This window comes from Sphaeramia orbicularis, chromosome 17 (genome assembly GCF_902148855.1).
Source record: "Sphaeramia orbicularis chromosome 17, fSphaOr1.1, whole genome shotgun sequence".
NCBI classification, from domain to species: domain Eukaryota; kingdom Metazoa; phylum Chordata; class Actinopteri; order Kurtiformes; family Apogonidae; genus Sphaeramia; species Sphaeramia orbicularis.
In genome coordinates, this window is record NC_043973.1 from 560,597 (window position 1) to 582,015 (window position 21,419).

The following is a 21,419-nucleotide window of genomic DNA, read 5'->3' on the forward strand; positions in this document are numbered from 1 at the left end:
CTTGGCGGAGGTAATTACAATGTACAGATCCCAGTGGATCCACAAATACACAAAACATTTAATAACAGGCAGAATACTGGTACAATTACACTTCAGATATTTGAAAATGTTCATATTTGTTCAGGTTATTCGCATTTTTGTGAAATGATAGTTTGTTTTAGTGTAAATACAGTAAAATTACATGAAAATATTTACATTTACAAAGAGAAAGAGTTGTGACTATTTATAGCTGGGCTCTCAAACTCATTTTCTTTCAGGTTCCACATTCAGCCAGATTTGATCCCCAGTGGACCGGGCCAGTGAAATAATACCATAATAACCTATAAATAATAACTTCAAATTTTTGTCTTTGTTTTGGTGCATAAAACCCCATTAATTTATGAAAATACTTACTTTTATAAACTATTCAAACAAAAAAAGATGTGAATAACCTGAAAAAACTGAAATTTTTGAAGAAAAATCAGTGCAATTTTAACAGTCTTCTGCCTCCACTTCTCATTAGTCCATGTGCATTCTGGATCAGATCTACAAAAACACTAAACACTGAGGAACAGGAAGAAAAGAGTTCAAACTGGGCTGAATTTTCTTTAGACATTTCAGGTTGGTCATATTTGTTCAGGTTATTCACATTTTATTGTTACAGGATAGTTTGTAAATGTAAGTATTTTCATAATTTAATGTTATTTTTTGCATTAAAACCAAGACAAAAATTTGAAGTTGTCATTATTTATAGACATAATGTCATGTTTTTTTCACATCAAACCGAGCAGAAAATCTGGAGTCATTCTTTTTTGTAGGTTTTTATGCTTTCATTTTACTTGAGATCATATCAATCTGTATGTGGAACCTGAACTAAAATGAATTTGACAGCCTTGACTATGGAATTTTTACACTTTGCAAATTCATCCCACATTGGAACCTTTGGCGGGCCAAGTTTGGACCCAGGGCCGCATGTTTGAGACCCCTGGTTTATAGGATACCATGATAGTATTTTACTGGTCCGGCCCACTTGAGATTAAATTGGTCTGAATGTGGAACCTGAACTAAAATGATTAATATCTTCAGTGTAATTTTTGCATTTAATAAATTCATCCCAGGGCCCAGACTGGACCCTTTGGCGGGCCAGATCAAGTCCCCGGGCCGCATGTTTGACACCTCTGTCCTGGACAGACGTGATGTGAAGCAGACTGTCTCACCGTTCCTCCAGCGGTTCAGCTCATTCTCCAGCCAAGTGATGGTGTTCCTCAGGGTCTTGTTCTTCTCCTTCTCCCTCTCATACTTCTGTTTCCACTGCTCTGCCGTCAGCTCGATGTTCACCGTCACAGTGTTCTTGATGGTCTTTGCTCTACGTGCAGAAACGGCAGCTTTTATATTCCACTCTGATGACTTGTTTGTACTCTAATCAGTCCCTTACACACAGCGTTTGTGCATTTTTACACACATCAACTCACCTCTGTCCGAACATGAGGGTGGATTTGGTTTCAGCCTCATTAAAGGAGGAAGGTGAGCAGCAGATGACGATGGTGGTCCGACAGTTACCACCCAGGGAGTCCTGCAGAATACGGGTCATCTTGCTGTCTCGATATGGGATGTAAGCCTAGCACACACACACACACACAAAAAACATGTATAAACATAATGAACTGAACATTATCTGGACTTTTATGGACGTGTGATTTACTAAAATGCCACAGGTTTTTGTAGGGTTTATCTTGTGTGTTGTGCATTCATTCCTGGACACCTATGAATTCTGGAGATAATACTGGAATACTCTGACAGCAGGAAGCAGAAACACAACAGTCATCTGAATATTCATTTCTACCTCCAGCCTGCCTCATCCCTCTGTGGTGCCCCACGTTGGTTTAGACCAGGGGTGTAGAGCTGGAACTAATTAATCAACTCAAAGTGATCCAAAAAAATCATTCAACCACAGTTCTCCTGAATCACAGCTTTGTTTCCTTCATTTCTCTGCTGTTAAACATTGGTTCCACTGTTGTGTTTCACACGGATGATTATTGTGACGCACAAAAAAGCTTCAATTCAGGAAAACTGCAATAGAATATTTCCCTTCAATCAATTTGAGTCGATAAATTGAATTGTGAGTTTTTGCATTCGCTTCAAGCACCTAACCGATTAATCGGTTGCAGCTCTACAGGGCTGTCAAACTCATTTTAGTTCAGGGGTCACATCCAGCCTATTATGATCTACAGTGGGCCAGACCAGTAAAATAATAGGATTTATTTATTTATCTGATTTGCTTTTAACATATGAGCCCTCTCGGACCCTCAGGTCCTCAGGTAGTAATCTCTTAACTGTTCCTGGAGTCCACACTAAGACCCGTGGTGAGGCCTCATTCAGCTTTTATGGCCCCAAACTATGGAACAGCCGACCTGAGGACCTGAGGTCCGCTGCCAGGGTTCATATTTTTAAAAGTAAACTTAAAACTTATCTTTTTAGTCTAGCTTTTAATTAAACCCTTACTGTAAACTTTACTTTGTTGCTTGTATTTTTATTTGCAACCGCAGGACAGTGGGGGGTTTTGTTGTGAAGCACTTTGTGCTACATGTACCATGTATGAAAAGTGTTATAGAAATAAAGTTTGATTGATAACAACTTATACATAACATCAACTCCAAAGTTTTCTCTATGTTTTTCAGTAAAAAAAAGTAAAATTCCGTAATGAAAATGTTTACATCTATGAACTGTACTTGAACATAACATAAAAATATATGAACAACCTGAAAATTGTGAAGAAAATTAAGTGCAATTTTAACAATACTGCACCAGAGTTTACCATTTATACATGTGCGTCACAACGTACAGATCACAGTGGAGCTACAAATACACAAAACATTTAGGAACAGGCAGAATATTGGTACAATTCCACAGACTTCACTTAAGACATTTCAGGCTGTTCTTATTTGTTCAGGTTATTCAATTTTTTTGTAAAAGGCTGGTCTGTAAATGTAAACATTTTTGCGTAATTTTACTTTGTTTACACTAAAAGAGGAAAAAATAGCTTTTTTTTTATTATTTATAAGTTATTATGATAGTATTTTACTGGTCTGACCCACTTTAGATTAAATTGACCTAAAATGATTTGAACATCCTTGACTGTTAATATCTTCAGTGTAATTTTTACATTTCACAAATTTATCCCACGGGCCAAATTGGAACCTTTGGCGGGCCAGTTTTGGCCCCCAGGCCGCATGTTTGACACCTGTGGTTTAGACCAACTGTGGCTTCCTTCTGCACAGCAGCTGCATTTCTCCATCTTCAGCATTTCCCGTATCCACCTCCACTGCATCCACATTAGAACTAAAGCATTTGCATCCATATAACTCGTTCACCTTGTCAACTCAGATAATGTACGACTAAATAATTCCCATTATCCTCTTTAAGCACTACAATGGGACTGAATCAAACTTCCGTGTCAATGTTCATCTTCCATCTTTCATACAGTGAGACAAGTTGAACATAAGTGTGACTTCATTTAGCCTGACGTACTGCCAGGTTCTAAATCGAGCCAAGCAGCAGTAATGCTACAAACATGATGCAAGGCTCTCTGTGAAATATTAACATTAGATTTGCAATTTCAAAACAGACAGAAAATAGATGACATTCCCTTTTACCGGAAAAAAGACAGTGTCACATTCATATAACAGTAGTTCTCTCTCCTGAATGGTACAAGTCTTACACTTGCATGAAACTCATCCAGTAAATACCGAGTATAATTGACAGAGCTCCAGTTTAGTAACTAAATCAGGGTTTCTGCAGGTATCAGCAAATCTAATTTAATGCTTTTTAATGCCACTTTAAACACATTTAATGCCCATGTCCAACTGCAGATACAGTTTTATATATAGTTTTATATATACATTTACTGTCCACAGGCTTTAATCAGGTTCTGAATAGTTCCTCGTCCAATGACTTCTGCTGAAACTTGCATTTTCCCATTTTTCCCACATTTGCTAATATTCCCTCCGTTCTTTTGCCACAGCATAAACACACTCACAGCACGTTGCATAACCAAGCATACGGTGTTGTGACTTTGTGTATCAGCCATAAACAATAGTCAATTAAAGGGTTCAGCCTGTCAATCATCACACTATACTTCTGATCGAAATTATTACATGTTTATATAATAAAAATAAAATTGTGAATAACGATGCTTTTTTTCCATCAAGCGTATTTAATGTTTTAATGCCTTTGGACATCAAATTTAATGCTTTTTAATGCTAATTAAGGCCTTAATTTTCACAAAATCTATTTAATGACTTTTTTTTTTAACATATTTTATTGTTCCATTTTTGAAATTTTACAACACAAATGTTTGGAACATAGTGTCAGTTGTCGTCCTGTATATTGTCCATTTTTTCCATCGATCTTCACGTTTTTTCCTGTAGTCTTATGATATACGTAAGTCTCTCCATGTTGTGAATTTCTTCCACACTGTCTCTCCAATTATTTAGGGTAGAGGGGTCCTCTTTGCACCATTTTCATGTGATGGCTTTTTTAGACGATGCCAAGAGGATTTTAATCAAATATCCATCCCCACTTGGTATGTCCTTTCCTGTTCAATGACCCAAATATAACACAGAACATGTCCTTGGTAGTTTGTATCCCAATATTTTTCCACGTTCTTCGCTGATATTATCCCAATATTGGGACAGTTTTGTACACTGCCAAAAACATGAGCATGACCCACATCCTGCTCACCGCACAGCCTCCAACAGGGCTGAGGTAATGACAGTGAAGCCTTTTGGAGCTTTGGTGTTATGAAAAAATCTCATGTTTTTCCAACAAAATATTTTCCAATTTCTGGAATTAGATGTAGTCACTTGAGTTTCACATATTTCAAACCATGTATCATCACTTAATTCTACCAACAGTTCTTTTTTACATTCATCTCTAATAAACAGAGTTGACTGTTTAATGACCCGGAGAAACCCTGTAAACTGATCATAATAATCTGATCAATACAATGTTTGACAGTGACATCCTACACAGACTGATAGTCTCAACACGCTGCTGTTGTTGTGAAACTATAGATGTGAAGGGCCTTCGTCGTCACTAAGTCACAGCTTCAGTTACACTTGTCAGTGTAGTTCAGTGAGTTCAGTGAAACGCTACCGCAGTTCAATGATCATTTGATATGTCAGTATGTTATTAGTATTGATAGAGCAGGATACCAGTCTGCTGTGCTTCTTTAGAACCCACTGTGCTCTGTCTCATCTGTGTACAATAGCTCATTTGTTTCAGACCTTCATAAATATATTAGGGCCCGTCAGCCGCAGGTTGTTTACAACGCAATAAGACACAAGAACAAACTGATCGTTGATCAAAGTGAAAACCATGAAATCCCAACGAAGAGGCTAAAGCAAACATTGCTCAGAGGAAGTTTTATCTGCTGGAGTTGTTTGTGCTGCACAAAGGACCTTTAGATATTCTGACAAGGCCCTTTCACTGTGAGTTCGGTAATAAGCAGAGCGGTTTTCCAGACACACCGAGCTCTGGGTGGTGCAGCTGCTCAACAGTCCATGTTCAGCCTCTGTTTAGTACGTTAACAGTAACAACAGTCACTTAAAATGACATAAAAACATCTGGGGAGCAACATTTCACCTGAGGCTCAAACAAACACAATAATGATCCAAATAAAATAGACGACGGCGGACAAAACACACCTCTCATGTTGTGGTTGAGAAAGCAAATGGTTGACAGTAACTTCACTTAGGAAACACAGAAGTCAGCCCATTACAGGGATTAACGAGCATTTACAAACATTATGAATGCATGTTAGGAGGAACATTTGCTCATCTAATTAATTTCACGTGGGAGCGCACATTCTTCTCTCATTTATGCTGATAAGAAGGGAGTGTTATTTATTTGTAAAAAAAAAAATTAACAAGACATTAGTACTTTTTTAACAGTTCAACTGCCTTTTTGCTTCCCAATTTCATTTTATTCCACATTGAAGGTTTAAAGTTTTTTAAAAGTACTTTCAAGTAGGGATGTAACGATTACCGGTATAACGATAAACCGCGGCAAAATTGCAGACGGTTAGTATTACTGTTTAAATTCTAATTATCATGATAACTGTGTTTGATTACTGCACTTTTCTGGAGAAAACGCCTATGTAAAGATCTGCTTTTATGTCAAATATTTGAATATAGTTTTAGTTTATTACAATTTTAGTTTTCTATACCTAATATCTGGAACCAATATTCACTTTTAAAGTCTTTGAAAAGGTTCGTTAAGCATCTGTGTGTTATTTATGCAATAAATTATATACATTTTTCAAATCGAATTTTATATATTTTTGTGTTTTCTGGCCTTTTATGTTTTTATAGTAGGTTAAAGTGAAAAAATAATAGACAGATGATATAGATGAAGTTGTGCTGAAAAAACAGATCCCAAACATGGGTATAGTAAACATTTGTTTATATAGTATATAAAGGCAAAATCAGAAGGACTGAAAAACGGACAAAATAGACTCAGACCACTAAGGGTTAATATTTGAATGTTTCTGACACAGAAGGGACATTGTACCAATTATCTTTTTGTTTTGTTTTTTTTAAATACAACTTGGTTAAATTATTTCAGTGTGTATATCAGCACTTTTTGAACATTTTGAGCACAATTTCAATAATACCATGATAATAATGATAACCATGATAATTTTGGTCACAATAACCATGATATGACATTTTCATATTGTTACATCCCTACTTTCAAGTCAGACCTTGTACACACACTGTCATTTGAGTCATAATAAACTCCTTTACCAAAACTCATTTATTTGAAGCCCCTTGTAGAAAATACTTATAGGAGACAGTAAAAGACTATTTTTCTGATATCGATTTTATAATGAAAATCTCACCAGTATGATGGAATTCTACTGCCTTTACACATCAGGCTGTATTTTGCATGTTTTCTTGGACACGGTGTACTGTTCAGTTGCCTGATCACACTGAAGCTGCACCTACCCATATTAGATCAGAGCCTTTACAGAAACTACGTTTTTAACTTGTTACTCTTAGAAGTAACATGTACAGTGGTGTGCAAAAATATTAGAACACTTGTCAAATCTTAAGAAACTGGTGGTTTATTTGTTCCCAGAGCCTGAATTTCCCTTTTTTGCCAATGCAAAAGGCAAAGGCAAATGTACTGAAAATATTTCACCTAAAAATTTATCAGTCCAGTCCTTTTTTAGGGACCGAGCCGAAAGGTAAGGCCCTCTCACGCAGTGAGAGGCCTTGCCTGCAAGCAAGGCCCTATTGTTTTTCGTTCGTTTTTATATTATTATTATTCACACACCACTTTGACCTGGATTTTGACCCCCTGAACATGCACGAAAACTCACCAAATTTGGCACACATGTCAGGCCTGGCGAAAAATTTGATAAAATCAAAAAATTAACCCCATAGGTGCCAAAATGGGCTCTCTAGCGCCACCTATGTGAAAAAAACGGCAACTGCCCTAGTGGCCAGTAGGAATGTCGTACAGACATGAAACCAGTGCCAAAATTTTTGTTGGATCATGCTCTACAAATCATCCACTGACACTCATGACCTATCTGCAACAGGAACTTCGCAATATGCCTTTCAAAATAAAATTTCTAAAACTAACTCCGATGACACCGTTTGTGGTATTGACTTCTAAATAGCGCCAAAAGATAGAGTGAACCCTCCTTAATACAACGATTTCACACCTTTTCCATAACTGTCTTAGTTTCTTTTTTACAAGCCTGCAAAGTTGCGATGTTTGGAACTCATTTTTCACTTTGGAGTTTTTCCCCACATGTGACATATCTACGCGTTCACGGGACTCAGCACAACTCTCACATCCAAAAATTTTTGAGATAGGATGTACGGTTATTGATTTATAACAATTTGTTTCTTTTCATACTTTTTCCACTTTAGACTGCCATTTGACCCCCTTAACATGCTCCAAAACTCACCAAATTTGCCATGTATGTCATGACTGGTGAACACTTTCATACAATATCAAAATTACCCCTTGCATGCTAAAATGGACTCTGTAGCGCCACCTATGTACTAAAAAACACACAAAATCGGCCCTAGCGGCCAGTAGGAATGTCACAGAAACATGAAACAAATGCCAAAATGTTGGTCTGATTGAGCCCGACAAATCATACACTGACACTCATGAGCTAACTCCAACAGGAAGTTGGCAATCTGCCTTTGAAAGTTACTCTACGTTTCTGCAATTAGTACTCAGTCATTCCAGACTTTTGAATAAAAAGTTATACCTCACTCAATTCCCACAAGTCTGCAGAATCCAAAAGTGAAAGAATTTTTCAGATACGACCTACGGTTATGGAATTATGGCGATTTTTTGAAGACTATGTTTACTTTCACTTTTAACAATGACAAAGTCCCTATAAAATTCTTCTTGGTGGGCACCTGTCTATGGCTGTCCTTAGTGTAGTGGTTCATGTAGCTGCCTATGGAGCAAGAGGACCTGGGTTCAAGTCCCAGACAATCCAAACTTTTTTTTTTTTTTTCTCCATCTTAAAACAGGTTTTACTGCATTGTATTTTGGATACTGGAAATTTTGCACACATTCAAAAGTACACGGAGTACATTTTTTCAAAATAAAACCCCAAATACCAATAATACAAAATTTCTATTACATAACTTCTTTTCATTTTTATGATCAAACGCTCAACTCTTTGTACAATGTTTCTTCATTCAAAAGTACTCTTTCTCACAGACACACATGCTCACACAATAGGGTTTTTCCAAATAAAAGCCTTAAATGTGAGACATCATCACTTTTATGCTCAATTATTCATACAATTTCAATTCATTTTTCAAACTGATTCTTTCTCTCACATACAAAACAAATGCACATACACACAGTAGGTTTTCCAAAATAAAAGTGTCATTTTAAAGGTGATGGTGGTTTCAGCAGAGGGTCGCTGGTGTTCTGTACAGATGTAAGGAGGACGGACACTAAAGGGTGGGAACTGGTATGGGGACACAGAGGTGTGAGTGGAGCTGAGGTGTGGACAGTCACGGGAGGCGGATCGCAGGGGAGGCGGAACGCCCGGTGTGAGGTCCCGCCCAATGCTGCTTGCAGCTTTAATTTTTTTTACATTTTACTCTAATATTTAGTGCCCCCCGGCAACAATCTAAGGCATGGGACTCAAACTCCTTTTCTTTCAGATTCCACCCGATTTGATCTCCAGTGGGTCGGACCAGTAAAATAACAACAGAGCAACGTATAAATAATGGCAACTGCAAAGAGAGATTTTTGTCTTTGTTTTAGTGCAAAAAAACCCCATTAAATTATGAAAATACTTACTTTTATAAACTATCCAAACAAAAAAGATATGAATAACCTGAAAAAACTGAAAAAAAAATTAAAAAAAAATCGGTGCAATTTTAACAATATTCTGCCTCAACTTATTATTTCTACATGTGCATTATGGATCAGATCTACAAAGGCACTAAACAGTGAGGAACAGGCAGAAAATTGTTCAAATTGTGCTTAATTTTCTTCAGACATTTCAGGTTGTTCATATTTGTTCAGTTTATTCACATTTTATTGTTACAGGATAGTTTGTAAATGTAAACATTTTCAGAATCTAATGTTATTTTTTCACTAAAACAAAGACAAAAATTTGAAGTTGTCATTATTTATAGACATAATGTAATATTTTCTTCACATCAAACTGAGAAGAAAATATGGAGTCATTATTTTTTTGTAGGATATTTTACTTCAGATCATATTGGTCTGTATGTGGAACCTGAACTAAAATGAATCTGTGGAATTTTTGCACTTTGCAATTTCATCCCACGGGCCGGATTGGAACTGCATTTGGCCCCCGGGCCGCATGTTTGAGGCCCCTGATCTAAGGAAACTCTAAGGAAACTCTGTGGAATGAGTTTCTGAGAGTGTGGAATGTCACTGGGGTTGAAACTCTCAGAAAACACATCAACACAAAGAAATGCCAGAAAGATACGCTACTGTGATTGTTGCCATGGGGGGGCCACACTAAATATTAAAGTAAAATGTAAAAAAAAAAAAAAAAGGACTTGACTGACAAATTGTAGGTGAAATATTCTCAGTACCTTTGCCTTTACCTTTTGCATTGGCAAAAAAGTGAAATTCAGGCTATGGGAACAAATAAACCACCAGTTTCTTCAGATTTGACAAGTGTTCTAATATTTTTGCACACCACTGTAGCTGCTGTGTCAGCTCACACATCACTAACACGACACCCTGGCTTTCTGTGCCCCCAAAAAATCTGAACAGGCTGCACTGTTGGTTTCATTTTACAGTTTTCTTTAAGCAAGATGGAAATAACTTTGTTTTAAAATCACACTGAAAAATTAGTCTAAAGGGGGCAAAAACAGGGGAAAAGAACTTGAAAATACAGCATCTACCTCCTCTCAGTCCAAATCAATGAACTAAATATGAAAACAGATGAACCTGGGGTAGTTTCACGCCTCTGTGACGACCCTTTTCCAATCGTCTGTGTCCAGTGGAGTCACAATCAAACAATAATCAGTACTTTTGGCTGTCCATCACGTATCTTTTCCCCTGTACATGTCTGAAAACACCTACGAGCAGCCGCACCCTCCCACCAGTGACTGCACTTCCTACAGCCTGAAAACAGAGTCCAGAGAAGCGTGTTGAATTCCTGCTTCCACTCTGACCACATGAATTACAAATATGCTGGAATGTACAATGGACATTTTCCCCACTGATGCCAAGGAACCATCATACACTGCAACTTTGACACAACTTTATACAATCAACTACAGTTCATAAGCCAAACATTTCAGTGACTTGTCCAAGCCAACATTCAAGTGAACGGATCTCAGTCTTACAAACCTATAGAAACTCTGTATTAACCCTTTATTCGGCAAGTGACCATTTCTTGTCATTTTCACACACATCAAATAGAGGGTATGCACGTGATGTCACCGCTAGCGGAAGTCACCGCGGTTCCGCCCACTGAGTGGCACTGAGTGACAGCGTTGGCTTCAATCCTGTCTAAACTGAAGAACAATATTTAATAAACATGGGGAAGACCTGTTGTGAGACTGATTGTATGAACAGGTTCTTAAAGCAGTGGGAGCTATCGTTTTACAGACACCCAAAGACAAAGAAAAGAGAAGGAGATGGATCCACAAATCCAGGAAACCAAACCTAGATCTGTGGATCCTGTTTGGTGTCAGCTAACATTCACTGATGCTGTATTTTTGGGTCCAATCAGACCTGAAATGACCTATTGTTTTGGCTAACGGTCCTTCTTAGTGCAGCTCTTGGTTTCATGATCAGATCTTTCCTGGTTTTTTGTCTTCATTTTGTGATTGTGAACCTTGTGCTCCTACATGATTAGTAAACTAACTGAAACTGAGGCCAACCTAGTTTTACAAATACGGAGGAACTGGAGAATAAAGCCACGACAGAGTATTAGGACCACAGAAGAAAGAAAAACACTGGGCACTACCAGAATAAGTCATGAATATGGATATAAAACCTGTAATTTTATGAGAATAAAGTCAAATACAAAAAGAATCAATGTTATGAGAATAAAGTCGTCATTATAGAAAAAAACTCATAATTTAACAAAAATGTCATACGTTTATGAGATTAAAGTCGTCATATTCCAACAATAAAGCCATAATATTACCAGAATAATGCCATAATTTAAACCAGGTGGTGTAAATCTGCTAATTTCCCAGAATCCAGTGGTGCCCTGCTGGTCCACAGCAGTAGTATCTGTGTGGATAAAGGACTGGATCTGAACTAGACTCAGTAAATCTGCTCAGTCCAGTAGATCATGCATATATTCACTGGGGTCAGTCCACAACCTACTGGAAATGACCTTTGGATCAGCTGGTTCTGGGCCCTAGTTTTGGAGCCTTTAGATCAGCTGGTTCTGGGCCCTAGTTTTGGAGCCTTTGGATCAGCTGGTTCTGGGCCCTAGTTTTGGAGCCTTTGGATCAGCTGGTTCTGGGCCCTAGTTTTGGAGCCTTTGGATCAGCTGGTTCTGGGCCCTAGTTTTGGAGCCTTTGGATCAGCTGGTTCTGGGCCCTAGTTTTGGAGCCTATGGATCAGCTGGTTCTGGGCCCTAGTTTTGGAGCCTTTGGATCAGCTGGTCTGGGCCCTAGTTTTGGAGCCTTTTGGATCAGCTGGTTCTGGGCCCTAGTTTTGGAGCCTATGGATCAGCTGGTTCTGGGCCCTAGTTTTGGAGCCTTTAGATCAGCTGGTTCTGGGCCCTAGTTTTGGAGCCTTTGGATCAGCTGGTTCTGGGTCCTAGTTTTGGAGCCTTTGGATCAGCTGGTTCTGGGTCCTAGTTTTGGAGCCTTTGGATCAGCTGGTTCTGGGCCCTAGTTTTGGAGCCTTTAGATTCAGCTGGTTCTGGGCCCTAGTTTTGGAGCCTTAGATCAGCTGGTTCTGGGCCCTACTTTTGGAGCCTTTGGATCAGCTGGTTCTGGGCCCTAGTTTTGGAGCCTTTAGATCAGCTGGTTCTGGGCCCTAGTTTGAAGCCTATGGATCAGCTGGTTCTGGGTCCTAGTTTTGGAGCCTTTAGATCAGCTGGTTCTGGGCCCTAGTTTTGGAGCCTTTGGATCAGCTGGTTCTGGGCCCTAGTTTTGGAGCCTTTGGATCAGCTGGTTCGGGGCCCTAGTTTTGGAGCCTTTGGATCAGCTGGTTCTGGGTCCTAGTTTTGGAGCCTTTGGATCAGCTGGTTCTGGGACCTAGTTTTGGAGCCTTTGGATCAGCTGGTTCTGGGCCCTAGTTTTAGACCCTTTGGATCAGCTGGTTCTGGGACCTAGTTTTGGACCCTTTGGATCAGCTGGTTCTGGGCCCTAGTTTTGGACCCTGGTTGTCAGTCCTGATGAATCCATGTATATTTGTTTCAGGTCCAAATAGCGCTGGTCCCCTCCCCCCTGGATCAGGTCTGGATCCTCCATTTGAGTCCACATGTCAGTGTTCATGGACCACTTGTTCTTTGGTAGCTCGTACAGATCCATGTCCAGTCCAACTGTCCTTCATTTATTTTCAGATTTCCCATGATCCTTTTCTCTGGCTGTGTTTACTGCTATACTCCGTCATGTTGAGCAGGTTGGTTTAAGACAGTCAGTCTGACTTGGAGGGGCGTGGCCTGGGGGGGGGAGTGACGTATGTGCATACCCTCTATATGGGGCCCATTTGGGAGTGATAGTATATGTGATGTTTATGAAGGATTTAGTGAAATGAGTGAAATTACAGCATGAAATACACCCTGTTCATTTAAAAATTAGAGTTAATTTGGTATGTCCATTTTTGGACATATACCCAATGCATCTAACAAGCCATACTTAGTGCATTTTCTATAGCTTTTATAACACTACGCAGTGATTCAGAGAATTTTAACCCATTTACCGACATTTTGAAGCTATAAATAGTGAATATGAGTGATTTTTATCAGTTTATGACCTTGTAACAGTTTTATTGCATGCGTTCAGTTTTTAGTAAGTGTCTGCTAGGATGTTTTATGGAGCGAGACTGTTGTCATGGAAACCCACCCTGCCATCAGTAATAATGACGAGGAGAAGGATAACGATGTCCAAGTGTTATTGGACTAAGGGTGAAATTTTGAAAATAATAAGTGTCCTTAATATTTTCCTGCTGCACAAATGGGAGTGTGGTATGTAGAGCTGATGCAGAATTACTCACCGTTCCTTCGGCCAAAGCAGAGATGACGTTTCCCAGGGACGACAGAGACTTGTTGATGTTCTTGGCTTCATCCAGAACGGCTCCTTCTGCTCCGTTTTACTGACCTGAAAACCACAAACGCCGCAACCTCAGCCAAGTCTTCAAACGTCAACACAGAATTATTCCAAGACAAGGACCAAAAACCGTGTCAACTTTGATTCTTGTACCTTTTCACTTCCGGCCAAATCTACCAGGTAAAGTTTGCCGCTGAGCTTCTGTTCTGTCTGAGTGTTCTCCTGTTGACGTTAATCAGGAAGATACTGTGACTCCTGGAGCTGTGTTCGTTCATGTCTGCGAGAGAGAAAAACATGACACAGGGTTCGTAAATATAAGCAGCGAAAGAAAAAGGGCTATGTGGGGATTTCATAATGATGTTTGGAATAAACCATGGGGTCGTATCTTACTTGTAACTGCTACATGTCTGTTGGATTTGCCTTCATCAATTGTGTCCATGACTTCATCAGGGCTGCAGACGAACCTCTCAGTGCAGCCCTTAAACAAACACAGGCACACCGTTGGGTTACAAACAGGTTTCACCACTTCCTTCATGCAATATGGAAATAAATGTCAGGTCTCACCTTTACATAGGGTACTCTGTTTTTGTCTTCGTGCACTGACAAATTGGTCTTTGACACTGAAAATGGGAGGAAAGAAATATGTGAAAATCTACTTTGCATTACTTTTACATATTTAAAGTTGTGGTTCCCAAACTTTTTTCAACTTGAGACCAAAAAGAAACATTTCCTGACCCCAAACTTGTCTATGACTGGCATCTATCTTACACATACAATGACATTTCCAAAGTCAAACACAGTCTCAAGGTTTTTTTTTTTCCATGTTACTTTTGTTGCATTTTTTAAGTCATTATTGTCCTTTACAATGTTTTCATCTTAGTACATCTTTTATATCCGTTTGTCTTGTTCCACCTTCTATGCACTTTTCCTTTATTACATCCTCCTGTTAACTTTACCTCGTATTTTCCATCTTGTTGCATCTTGCATTGTTTTTGACTTGCCGTCTTTCTATGTATAATCGTTGTGTTGCATCTTTTACACCATGTTTTGTCATATTTCAGCTTTTAAATAATTTTCCTCTTGTTGCATCTTTTGTGTCATTTTTCATGAGATTTTAGTTGAGGTCAACATTTCTAAGTTCTTCCAGGGTTCACATTTTTCTGTTTGAATTAGGAAATACACTTCACATATCATATTAGTACACATTTTTCTCTACCAAAGATCAAATAAAAACAGCTCTGTAACCCATTCAGAAACCCAACTATATGTTTGGGAAACAGATTTTAAGAAACAAGAAAGAGAAATGATCAGAATAAGTGTTAGCCAGTTAGCATGAGTATAGCGGACTGAACAAACTCTCATTTTACCAATTTGAAGTTAATTAATTGTATTCATTCCTGTTAAAACTGGACATTTTTTACATATAAGTGTGTTTTATTTCTGTATCCCACATCCACTCCCAGCTGACAGCCGCCCACTCATAAAAGCAGTGCATTAAGTGAAAACCCTCCTCCTTAATGTCACTCATTAATTTTCTTGATGTTTCGCAGGCTTTTAGCAGGTCATTTTAGTACGTCTGCCAACACGGTTTGGTACAATTAGAAGTGATGACAGACACACTGTTCACACCTCCACAACAGCCACTTACCATCCAAAAGGTCCCGAATCTTGTCTAAGTAAATTTCAAAATATGAAACCTGTGAACAAATGGAAAGGACACATTAGCTCAGAGAACCTGTAGAGAGCTGAGGCGTCTATATGTGTCTATATAAACCACAAACAGTACAGAGTAACCACTCAAAGGGTTCCTACAACAGAGGAAAAGTTAGATAGTAATACATTAAATAACTGACTTAAGGTTAGGGCCAGTTTTGGTCATGTTAATTCTGACAGAAAATAGGGGTGTTAGAAAATATCGGTTCTGCAATATATCGTGATATTTCATTTCACAATACTGTATTGATATTAAAAAGTACTGTAACGATATTTTTAGGTATTTATTCAAATGCAGGTATGGCGGATGTTCATTTTTGTTTTTCTTTATTGTTTATATTTTCTTTATTATTATTTAACACTCTTTTATTAAATAATGGTTATTTGAATCATCCCAAAAGCACTTTTTACCATCTGAAAGGCAGATGTTCATTCCTTTGTTGGGATCGCACACAAATAATGTTCTGATGTTAGTTGTGAACTAATAGAATATGAACATTTGAACAGATCTGAAACTGTAATGTCTGTAAACAGAATTTAGGTTTTAACACAGGAACATTTTGTAAAATCACATTAGATCCTGTTGGGATCAAATCAAAATGTGTTTAGTATTTGTGCAGATTTCTGGTGTAATTACATTTTTCAAGGAAATAATCATTTTATCATGATATATCGTGATATATCGTATTGTGATCCTAGTATTGTGATTTGTATCGTATCGCCAGATTCTTGCCGATACGCAGCCCTAACAGAAAACACTACTTTTTATAAAGTCAGTAAGGAAGGATTTATAAAGTATCTATCTATCTATCTATCTATACTATCTATCTATCTATCTATCTATCTATCTATCTATCTATCTATCTATCTATCTATTATCTATCTATCTATCTATCTATCTATCTATCCATCTACTATCCATCTATCCATCCAATTAACAAGACATGAATGAACAGGGCATGTACAGCTGTAGACATGATGTGTCCACATATTTATGTCCATATAGTTGATAAACATCAATATTTCACTGAAGTTTAATGGTAGATTTTTCTTCCTCAGATGTGATGAAAGTAAATGGTTCGATTAGATAGATTATAATAGATTACAGTCAGAGCAGGAAAATATTAGAGACATTTAGAGGGAGAACATTTTAAAATCAGAGTCATGGATTAAAAAAATAAAATAAAATAAAATAAATGTTTATATAAATTCAGTCCAAACCATCTGAGCCATTTTGGAAACAAAGATAACAATTAAACCAAACTAACCAATGCACTGATATTTATCCCATAATCTAAAATTCTGTTCTGACATTAGTCATTATTGTTTGGATCCCAGACCCCTGTTAGAAAAGAAACACCTGGATTCAATGTGTCCACATACTTTGTCCATTTGTGGATGAGTTAGTGTCATTATATTATGAGGCTAACGCTATCTGCCTCTTCTTTTAATAATACTGGTCTTTGCAAAAACATAAAGTGTAAAACAGGAAGTAAGCGACTGATCACTAGCGTTTACAGTCACATCCACAAATATCAGCATTTTTATAAAGAAAGTCACCAACAATTTAGTAAATAGTTCCTACTCCTACTTACTTTGATATGAAACTCCAGGTTTTCGTCCATAGAGTATATGTAGTTGAAGATGTCTTGCACTATCCTGGGGATGATGCCCCATCGCGCTCTGTGTCGTGGAGGTTCCCCTGGTGGCACATAAACCCAGATATGAATGAGAGTGTTCATGTGGAAATAGTCACAGGCTGGTCTTAGAGGTCATATTTACCTCCATGGTGTGTGTTTTGCGGATGAGGTCTGCCCATATGCAAAAATTGTTCCATTGTATCCCTCCAAAACATCTGAAAGACAAAAACATGCAATTTATTCCAACTTTGGATGCACCAAACTGACTTCAGAAGACTGAGGAATGACATCTGTTAATTACAGATATTAACAAGTACTTTTTCTGCCCACTTTGTGGAATTTCACAAGGACATGACATTAGTATGTGCAGTAGATGTAGGTCTCAGTTAGGGCTGTTAGAAAATATTGGTTCTGCAATATATCACAATATTTCATTTCACAATACTGTATCGATATTTTTAGGTATTTATTCAAATGCAGATGTTGTGGAGGTTCATTTTTGTTTTTTTGTTTTTCTTTTCTGTCTATATTTGATGTTGTGACATTAGTTCTGAACTAATAGAATATGAACATTTGAGCAGGATCTTAAACTGTAATGTCTGTAAAACATAATTTAAGTTTTAACACAGGAATATTTTGTGATCTAACATTAGATCGTGTTCTAAACAAAGAAAAAATGTGTTCAGTATTTGTGCATATTTCTGTTGTAATTCAATTCTTCCAGGAAATAATCTTTAAAAAAAAACAAACAAAACCAATTAAAAATTGCCTTTTAACAGTATCATGATATATCATGATATATCATATCGCAATCCTAGTATTGTGATTTTGTATCGTATCGCCAGATTCTTGCCAATACACAGCCCTAGTCTTCAGTTTAAATCTGTGGTCTTTTTTTTCCCACTGTGTATTGTGTCTTATTGTTTTACGTTGTTTTTTGTTTTTGTTTTTTTACACTTAGTTTTTATTATTTATTTATCATTTTGTCATATAGAACATAACAAAAAACAACAATCGCCAATAGATGATAGTTACCATCTCATAGAAAAGATAATTAGGATACATTTATAAAATATAGCAATCAAGTTACACAATTAAATTTTTAGAGCAGCAGCAGAGACAAACCACACATTAACTGTTTTTAAGGAAACTACATTTGCTCCACCTTATCATGTAAAGTTCAGTTTGCAGCCTCAGCATAAATGTTCATCTCTCCATTTTGTGAATTTCATCAACAATTTTAAACCAGTCCTCCAGCACCGGTGGATCAAGTTGAAGCCATTTACGAGAGATGTTTTATGCATTTTTATAGTATTTGATTAAACTGTTATCTTATAATATAATCATGCTTTTAGATGTACAGCACTTTGGTCTTCTTTATGTTGTTGTAAATTGATATATAAATAAACTTCGACTGATTGATTGAGATGTAACCAGTACCACTGTTTGGATCAGTATCAGATGGACCCCATTATCAGTATGAAGTAAGTGCTTCGTTATCAGTATTTTTGCATCTAGTCAGTAGGGCTGTGTATTGGCAAGAATCTGGCGATACAATACAAATCACAATACTAGGGTCACAATACAATATATCGCAATATATCATGATACTGTTAAAAAGGCAATTTTTTGTTTGTTTCTTTTTTTAAAATGATTATTTTCTTGAAGAACTGAATTACAGCAGAAATCTGCAAAAATACTAAACACATTTTATTTGATCAGAACAGGATCTAATGCTATACCACAAAATGTTCCTGTGTTCAACTGAAATTCTGTTTTCCAGACATTACAGTTTCAGATCCTGTTCAAATGTTCTTATTCTATTAGTTCACAACTAACATCAGAACATTATTTTAGTTCAATCCCAACAAAGGAATTAACATTATTTAATAAAAGAGTGTTAAATAATAAAAAAGAAAATATAAACAATAAAGAAAATCAAAAAACAAAATGAACTTCCACAATATCTGCATTTGAATAAATACCTAAAAATATCCTGTGTCCTATGACTTGGAATCTATGGAAGTAAATCTGTCTCATCAGATTTTGAATTATAAAAGCCACTGAATTTCTAAAACTGAATTTTTTTTGCACTGAAATTAAGTATCTGAATTTCTTGTCTCTGAATTTTACTATGTTCATAAATTTAGAATAAAAAAAATTCAGAAGCGGAAATTCAGAAGCAAAAAATTCAGATCACACATCCGGGACACCAAGGATAAGCAATGATTCTATCTCAAGTCGAACCGCCCACACGCCAATCAAGTTACGTTAGACTGGTCATGTGACGCCCGCCCAAATTTTGGCGGACATGGTGTATGACATTCTGTTCATGCTTTCTTTTGTTATATTCATCATTTAATAGGTCTTACATAGTTTATTTCATTTTATTGTAGTTTTGTTTTTCTCTCTCTTCTGCCCAGTTTACTCAGTTGTGGTTGTAGTTATTGTTTCCATTATAATTATCTCCATGGTTGTTACTGTTTGTATTGTTGATACTTTCTTGTGAGGGTCTTCACCATCTTCTTCTCTCTTGCTCTCTCCCCTTCTTCACCCCCCCCCCCCTCCCCATGGTCAGGTTGGCATCAAAATGTGGTTCCACAAAACTCATAATAAAGACAGCAGAATATCAAGGGGAGCTTCATATACTTTATGAAGTTACCCTTGGCAAAGCAAATGTGTTCAGCACCAAAAGGAGCCAAACTACCATTCTGCTGTTAGGATGCTGGACAAGACAAGTTAAAAAAAGGAAAAAAAGGTTGGTCATGTGACGCTGAAAAAATTCAGATACTTAATTTCAGTGCAAAAAAATTCAGTGCTAGAAATTCAGTGTCTTTTATAATTCAAAATCTGATGAGACAGATTTACTTCCATAGGAATCGTTTCATGTCAAGAAATCAAGTGCTTGCATTGAACTACCAGTTGTTAATTCAACATGAACACTGAATTCCTGGTGATTCAATCCCTACATTAATCAAGCACTACACTAATCAATGTTTCCAGTTATGTTATTAGCTCCCTGATCATGTGTTACAAAGACTATCCTGTAACCTTGCAAAACGCTAACATGGCTGGAGATTATGACATACGTTTTTGTTTTTTTTCTTTAGTAGAACGCATTAATGTAGATGTAGCCGTGCTGGTACCAAATATGAGCACTCACCTTTTACAATCTTCTGGGCACATGCGTTGTACACTTGTTCCTGTGTAGTACTTGACTGAAACACTCTGTCAAACATGTACGGTTTGCCCTGGAACAAAAGAGAAGAAGAGTTAAACAGCAGCTACAAACCAAAACAAAGGCCATTTTCATGTTAATAATAACTAATTGCAGCCTTTTTAGCAGCAGGTTAAGTGATTTAACCTGTGTGTTTAACAGCGAGCATTTGGCACTTTTCAAACTAAGTGTTGAGCAAAACCACAGTAGACAAATGTAATAATGTACAACCAGAGCTCTGGTAGAAACTGAGGGAAGGACACAAACACCATTTCAACAAGCATTTGGCCCTGACTTGAGTAGTTAAGAAGTTACAAGTTGTCCCAAAGATGAAAACATTAACTAGGTATTTTGGTTACTTATTTTATGTTATGTTTTGCTTAGTTCTTTAGATATGCTTATTTATATCTATCTAGACTCCCTTTTTAGATTTTTTTCTAGACTTGTTACAGTTTGTTAGATATGCTTAGTTATATTATAGAGGCTCCTTATGTAAGTTAACTGTTACAGTTCTTTTGCTAAGATCACAGGTGTCAAACATGCGGCCTAGTCCCAGTCCGGCCCTTGGGATGAATCTGTGAAATGCAAAAATTACACTGAAGATATTAACAATTCTTTTAGTTCAGCTTCCACATTCAGACCAATTCAATCTCAAGTTGGTCAGACCAGTAAAATACTGTCATAACAACATATAAATAATAACAACTCCAAATTTTTCTCTTTGTAAAGGTAAATATTTTCATGTATTTACACTACAACAAAGTATAACTTTGCAAAAAATGTGAATAACCTGAACAAATATGAACAACCTGAAATGTCTTAAGAAAAGTAAGCACAATTTTAACAATATTCCGCCTGTTACTAAATGTTTTGTGTGTTTGTAGATGCACTTATCTGTCAGTTATAATGTACATGTGTAAATGATAAACTGAGGCTGAATATTGTTAAAATTACACTTATTTTTCAGTTGTTCATGTTATTCACATGTTTGGAAGGATAGTTTGTAGATGTAAACCTTTTCCTATGTAAATTTACTTTTTTCACTCTTGAACATAGAGAAAAGTTTGGTGTTGACATTATTTATATATTATTATT

The 21,419-nt window shown here is 37.1% G+C and overlaps 2 protein-coding genes across 2 annotated transcripts in view; one reads left to right on the plus strand and one right to left on the minus strand.

Moving 5' to 3' along the window:
• Positions 1–21,419, plus strand: part of LOC115437017 (E3 ubiquitin-protein ligase TRIM39-like) — a 760,370-nt gene that overhangs the window by 429,039 nt on the left and 309,912 nt on the right. The gene's annotated exons all lie outside the window — the stretch shown is intronic.
• The window catches only part of LOC115437023 (kinesin-1 heavy chain-like), a 54,087-nt gene that overhangs the window by 21,125 nt on the left and 11,543 nt on the right, over positions 1–21,419 (minus strand). Inside the window, 13 exon segments of the mRNA XM_030160089.1 lie at positions 1,197–1,345; positions 1,452–1,597; positions 13,702–13,800; positions 13,878–13,981; positions 13,984–14,031; positions 14,145–14,232; positions 14,319–14,374; positions 15,403–15,451; positions 17,063–17,146; positions 17,149–17,169; positions 17,250–17,269; positions 17,272–17,322; positions 20,271–20,358. Coding sequence (XP_030015949.1) covers positions 1,197–1,345; positions 1,452–1,597; positions 13,702–13,800; positions 13,878–13,981; positions 13,984–14,031; positions 14,145–14,232; positions 14,319–14,374; positions 15,403–15,451; positions 17,063–17,146; positions 17,149–17,169; positions 17,250–17,269; positions 17,272–17,322; positions 20,271–20,358 — 1,003 coding nt within the window.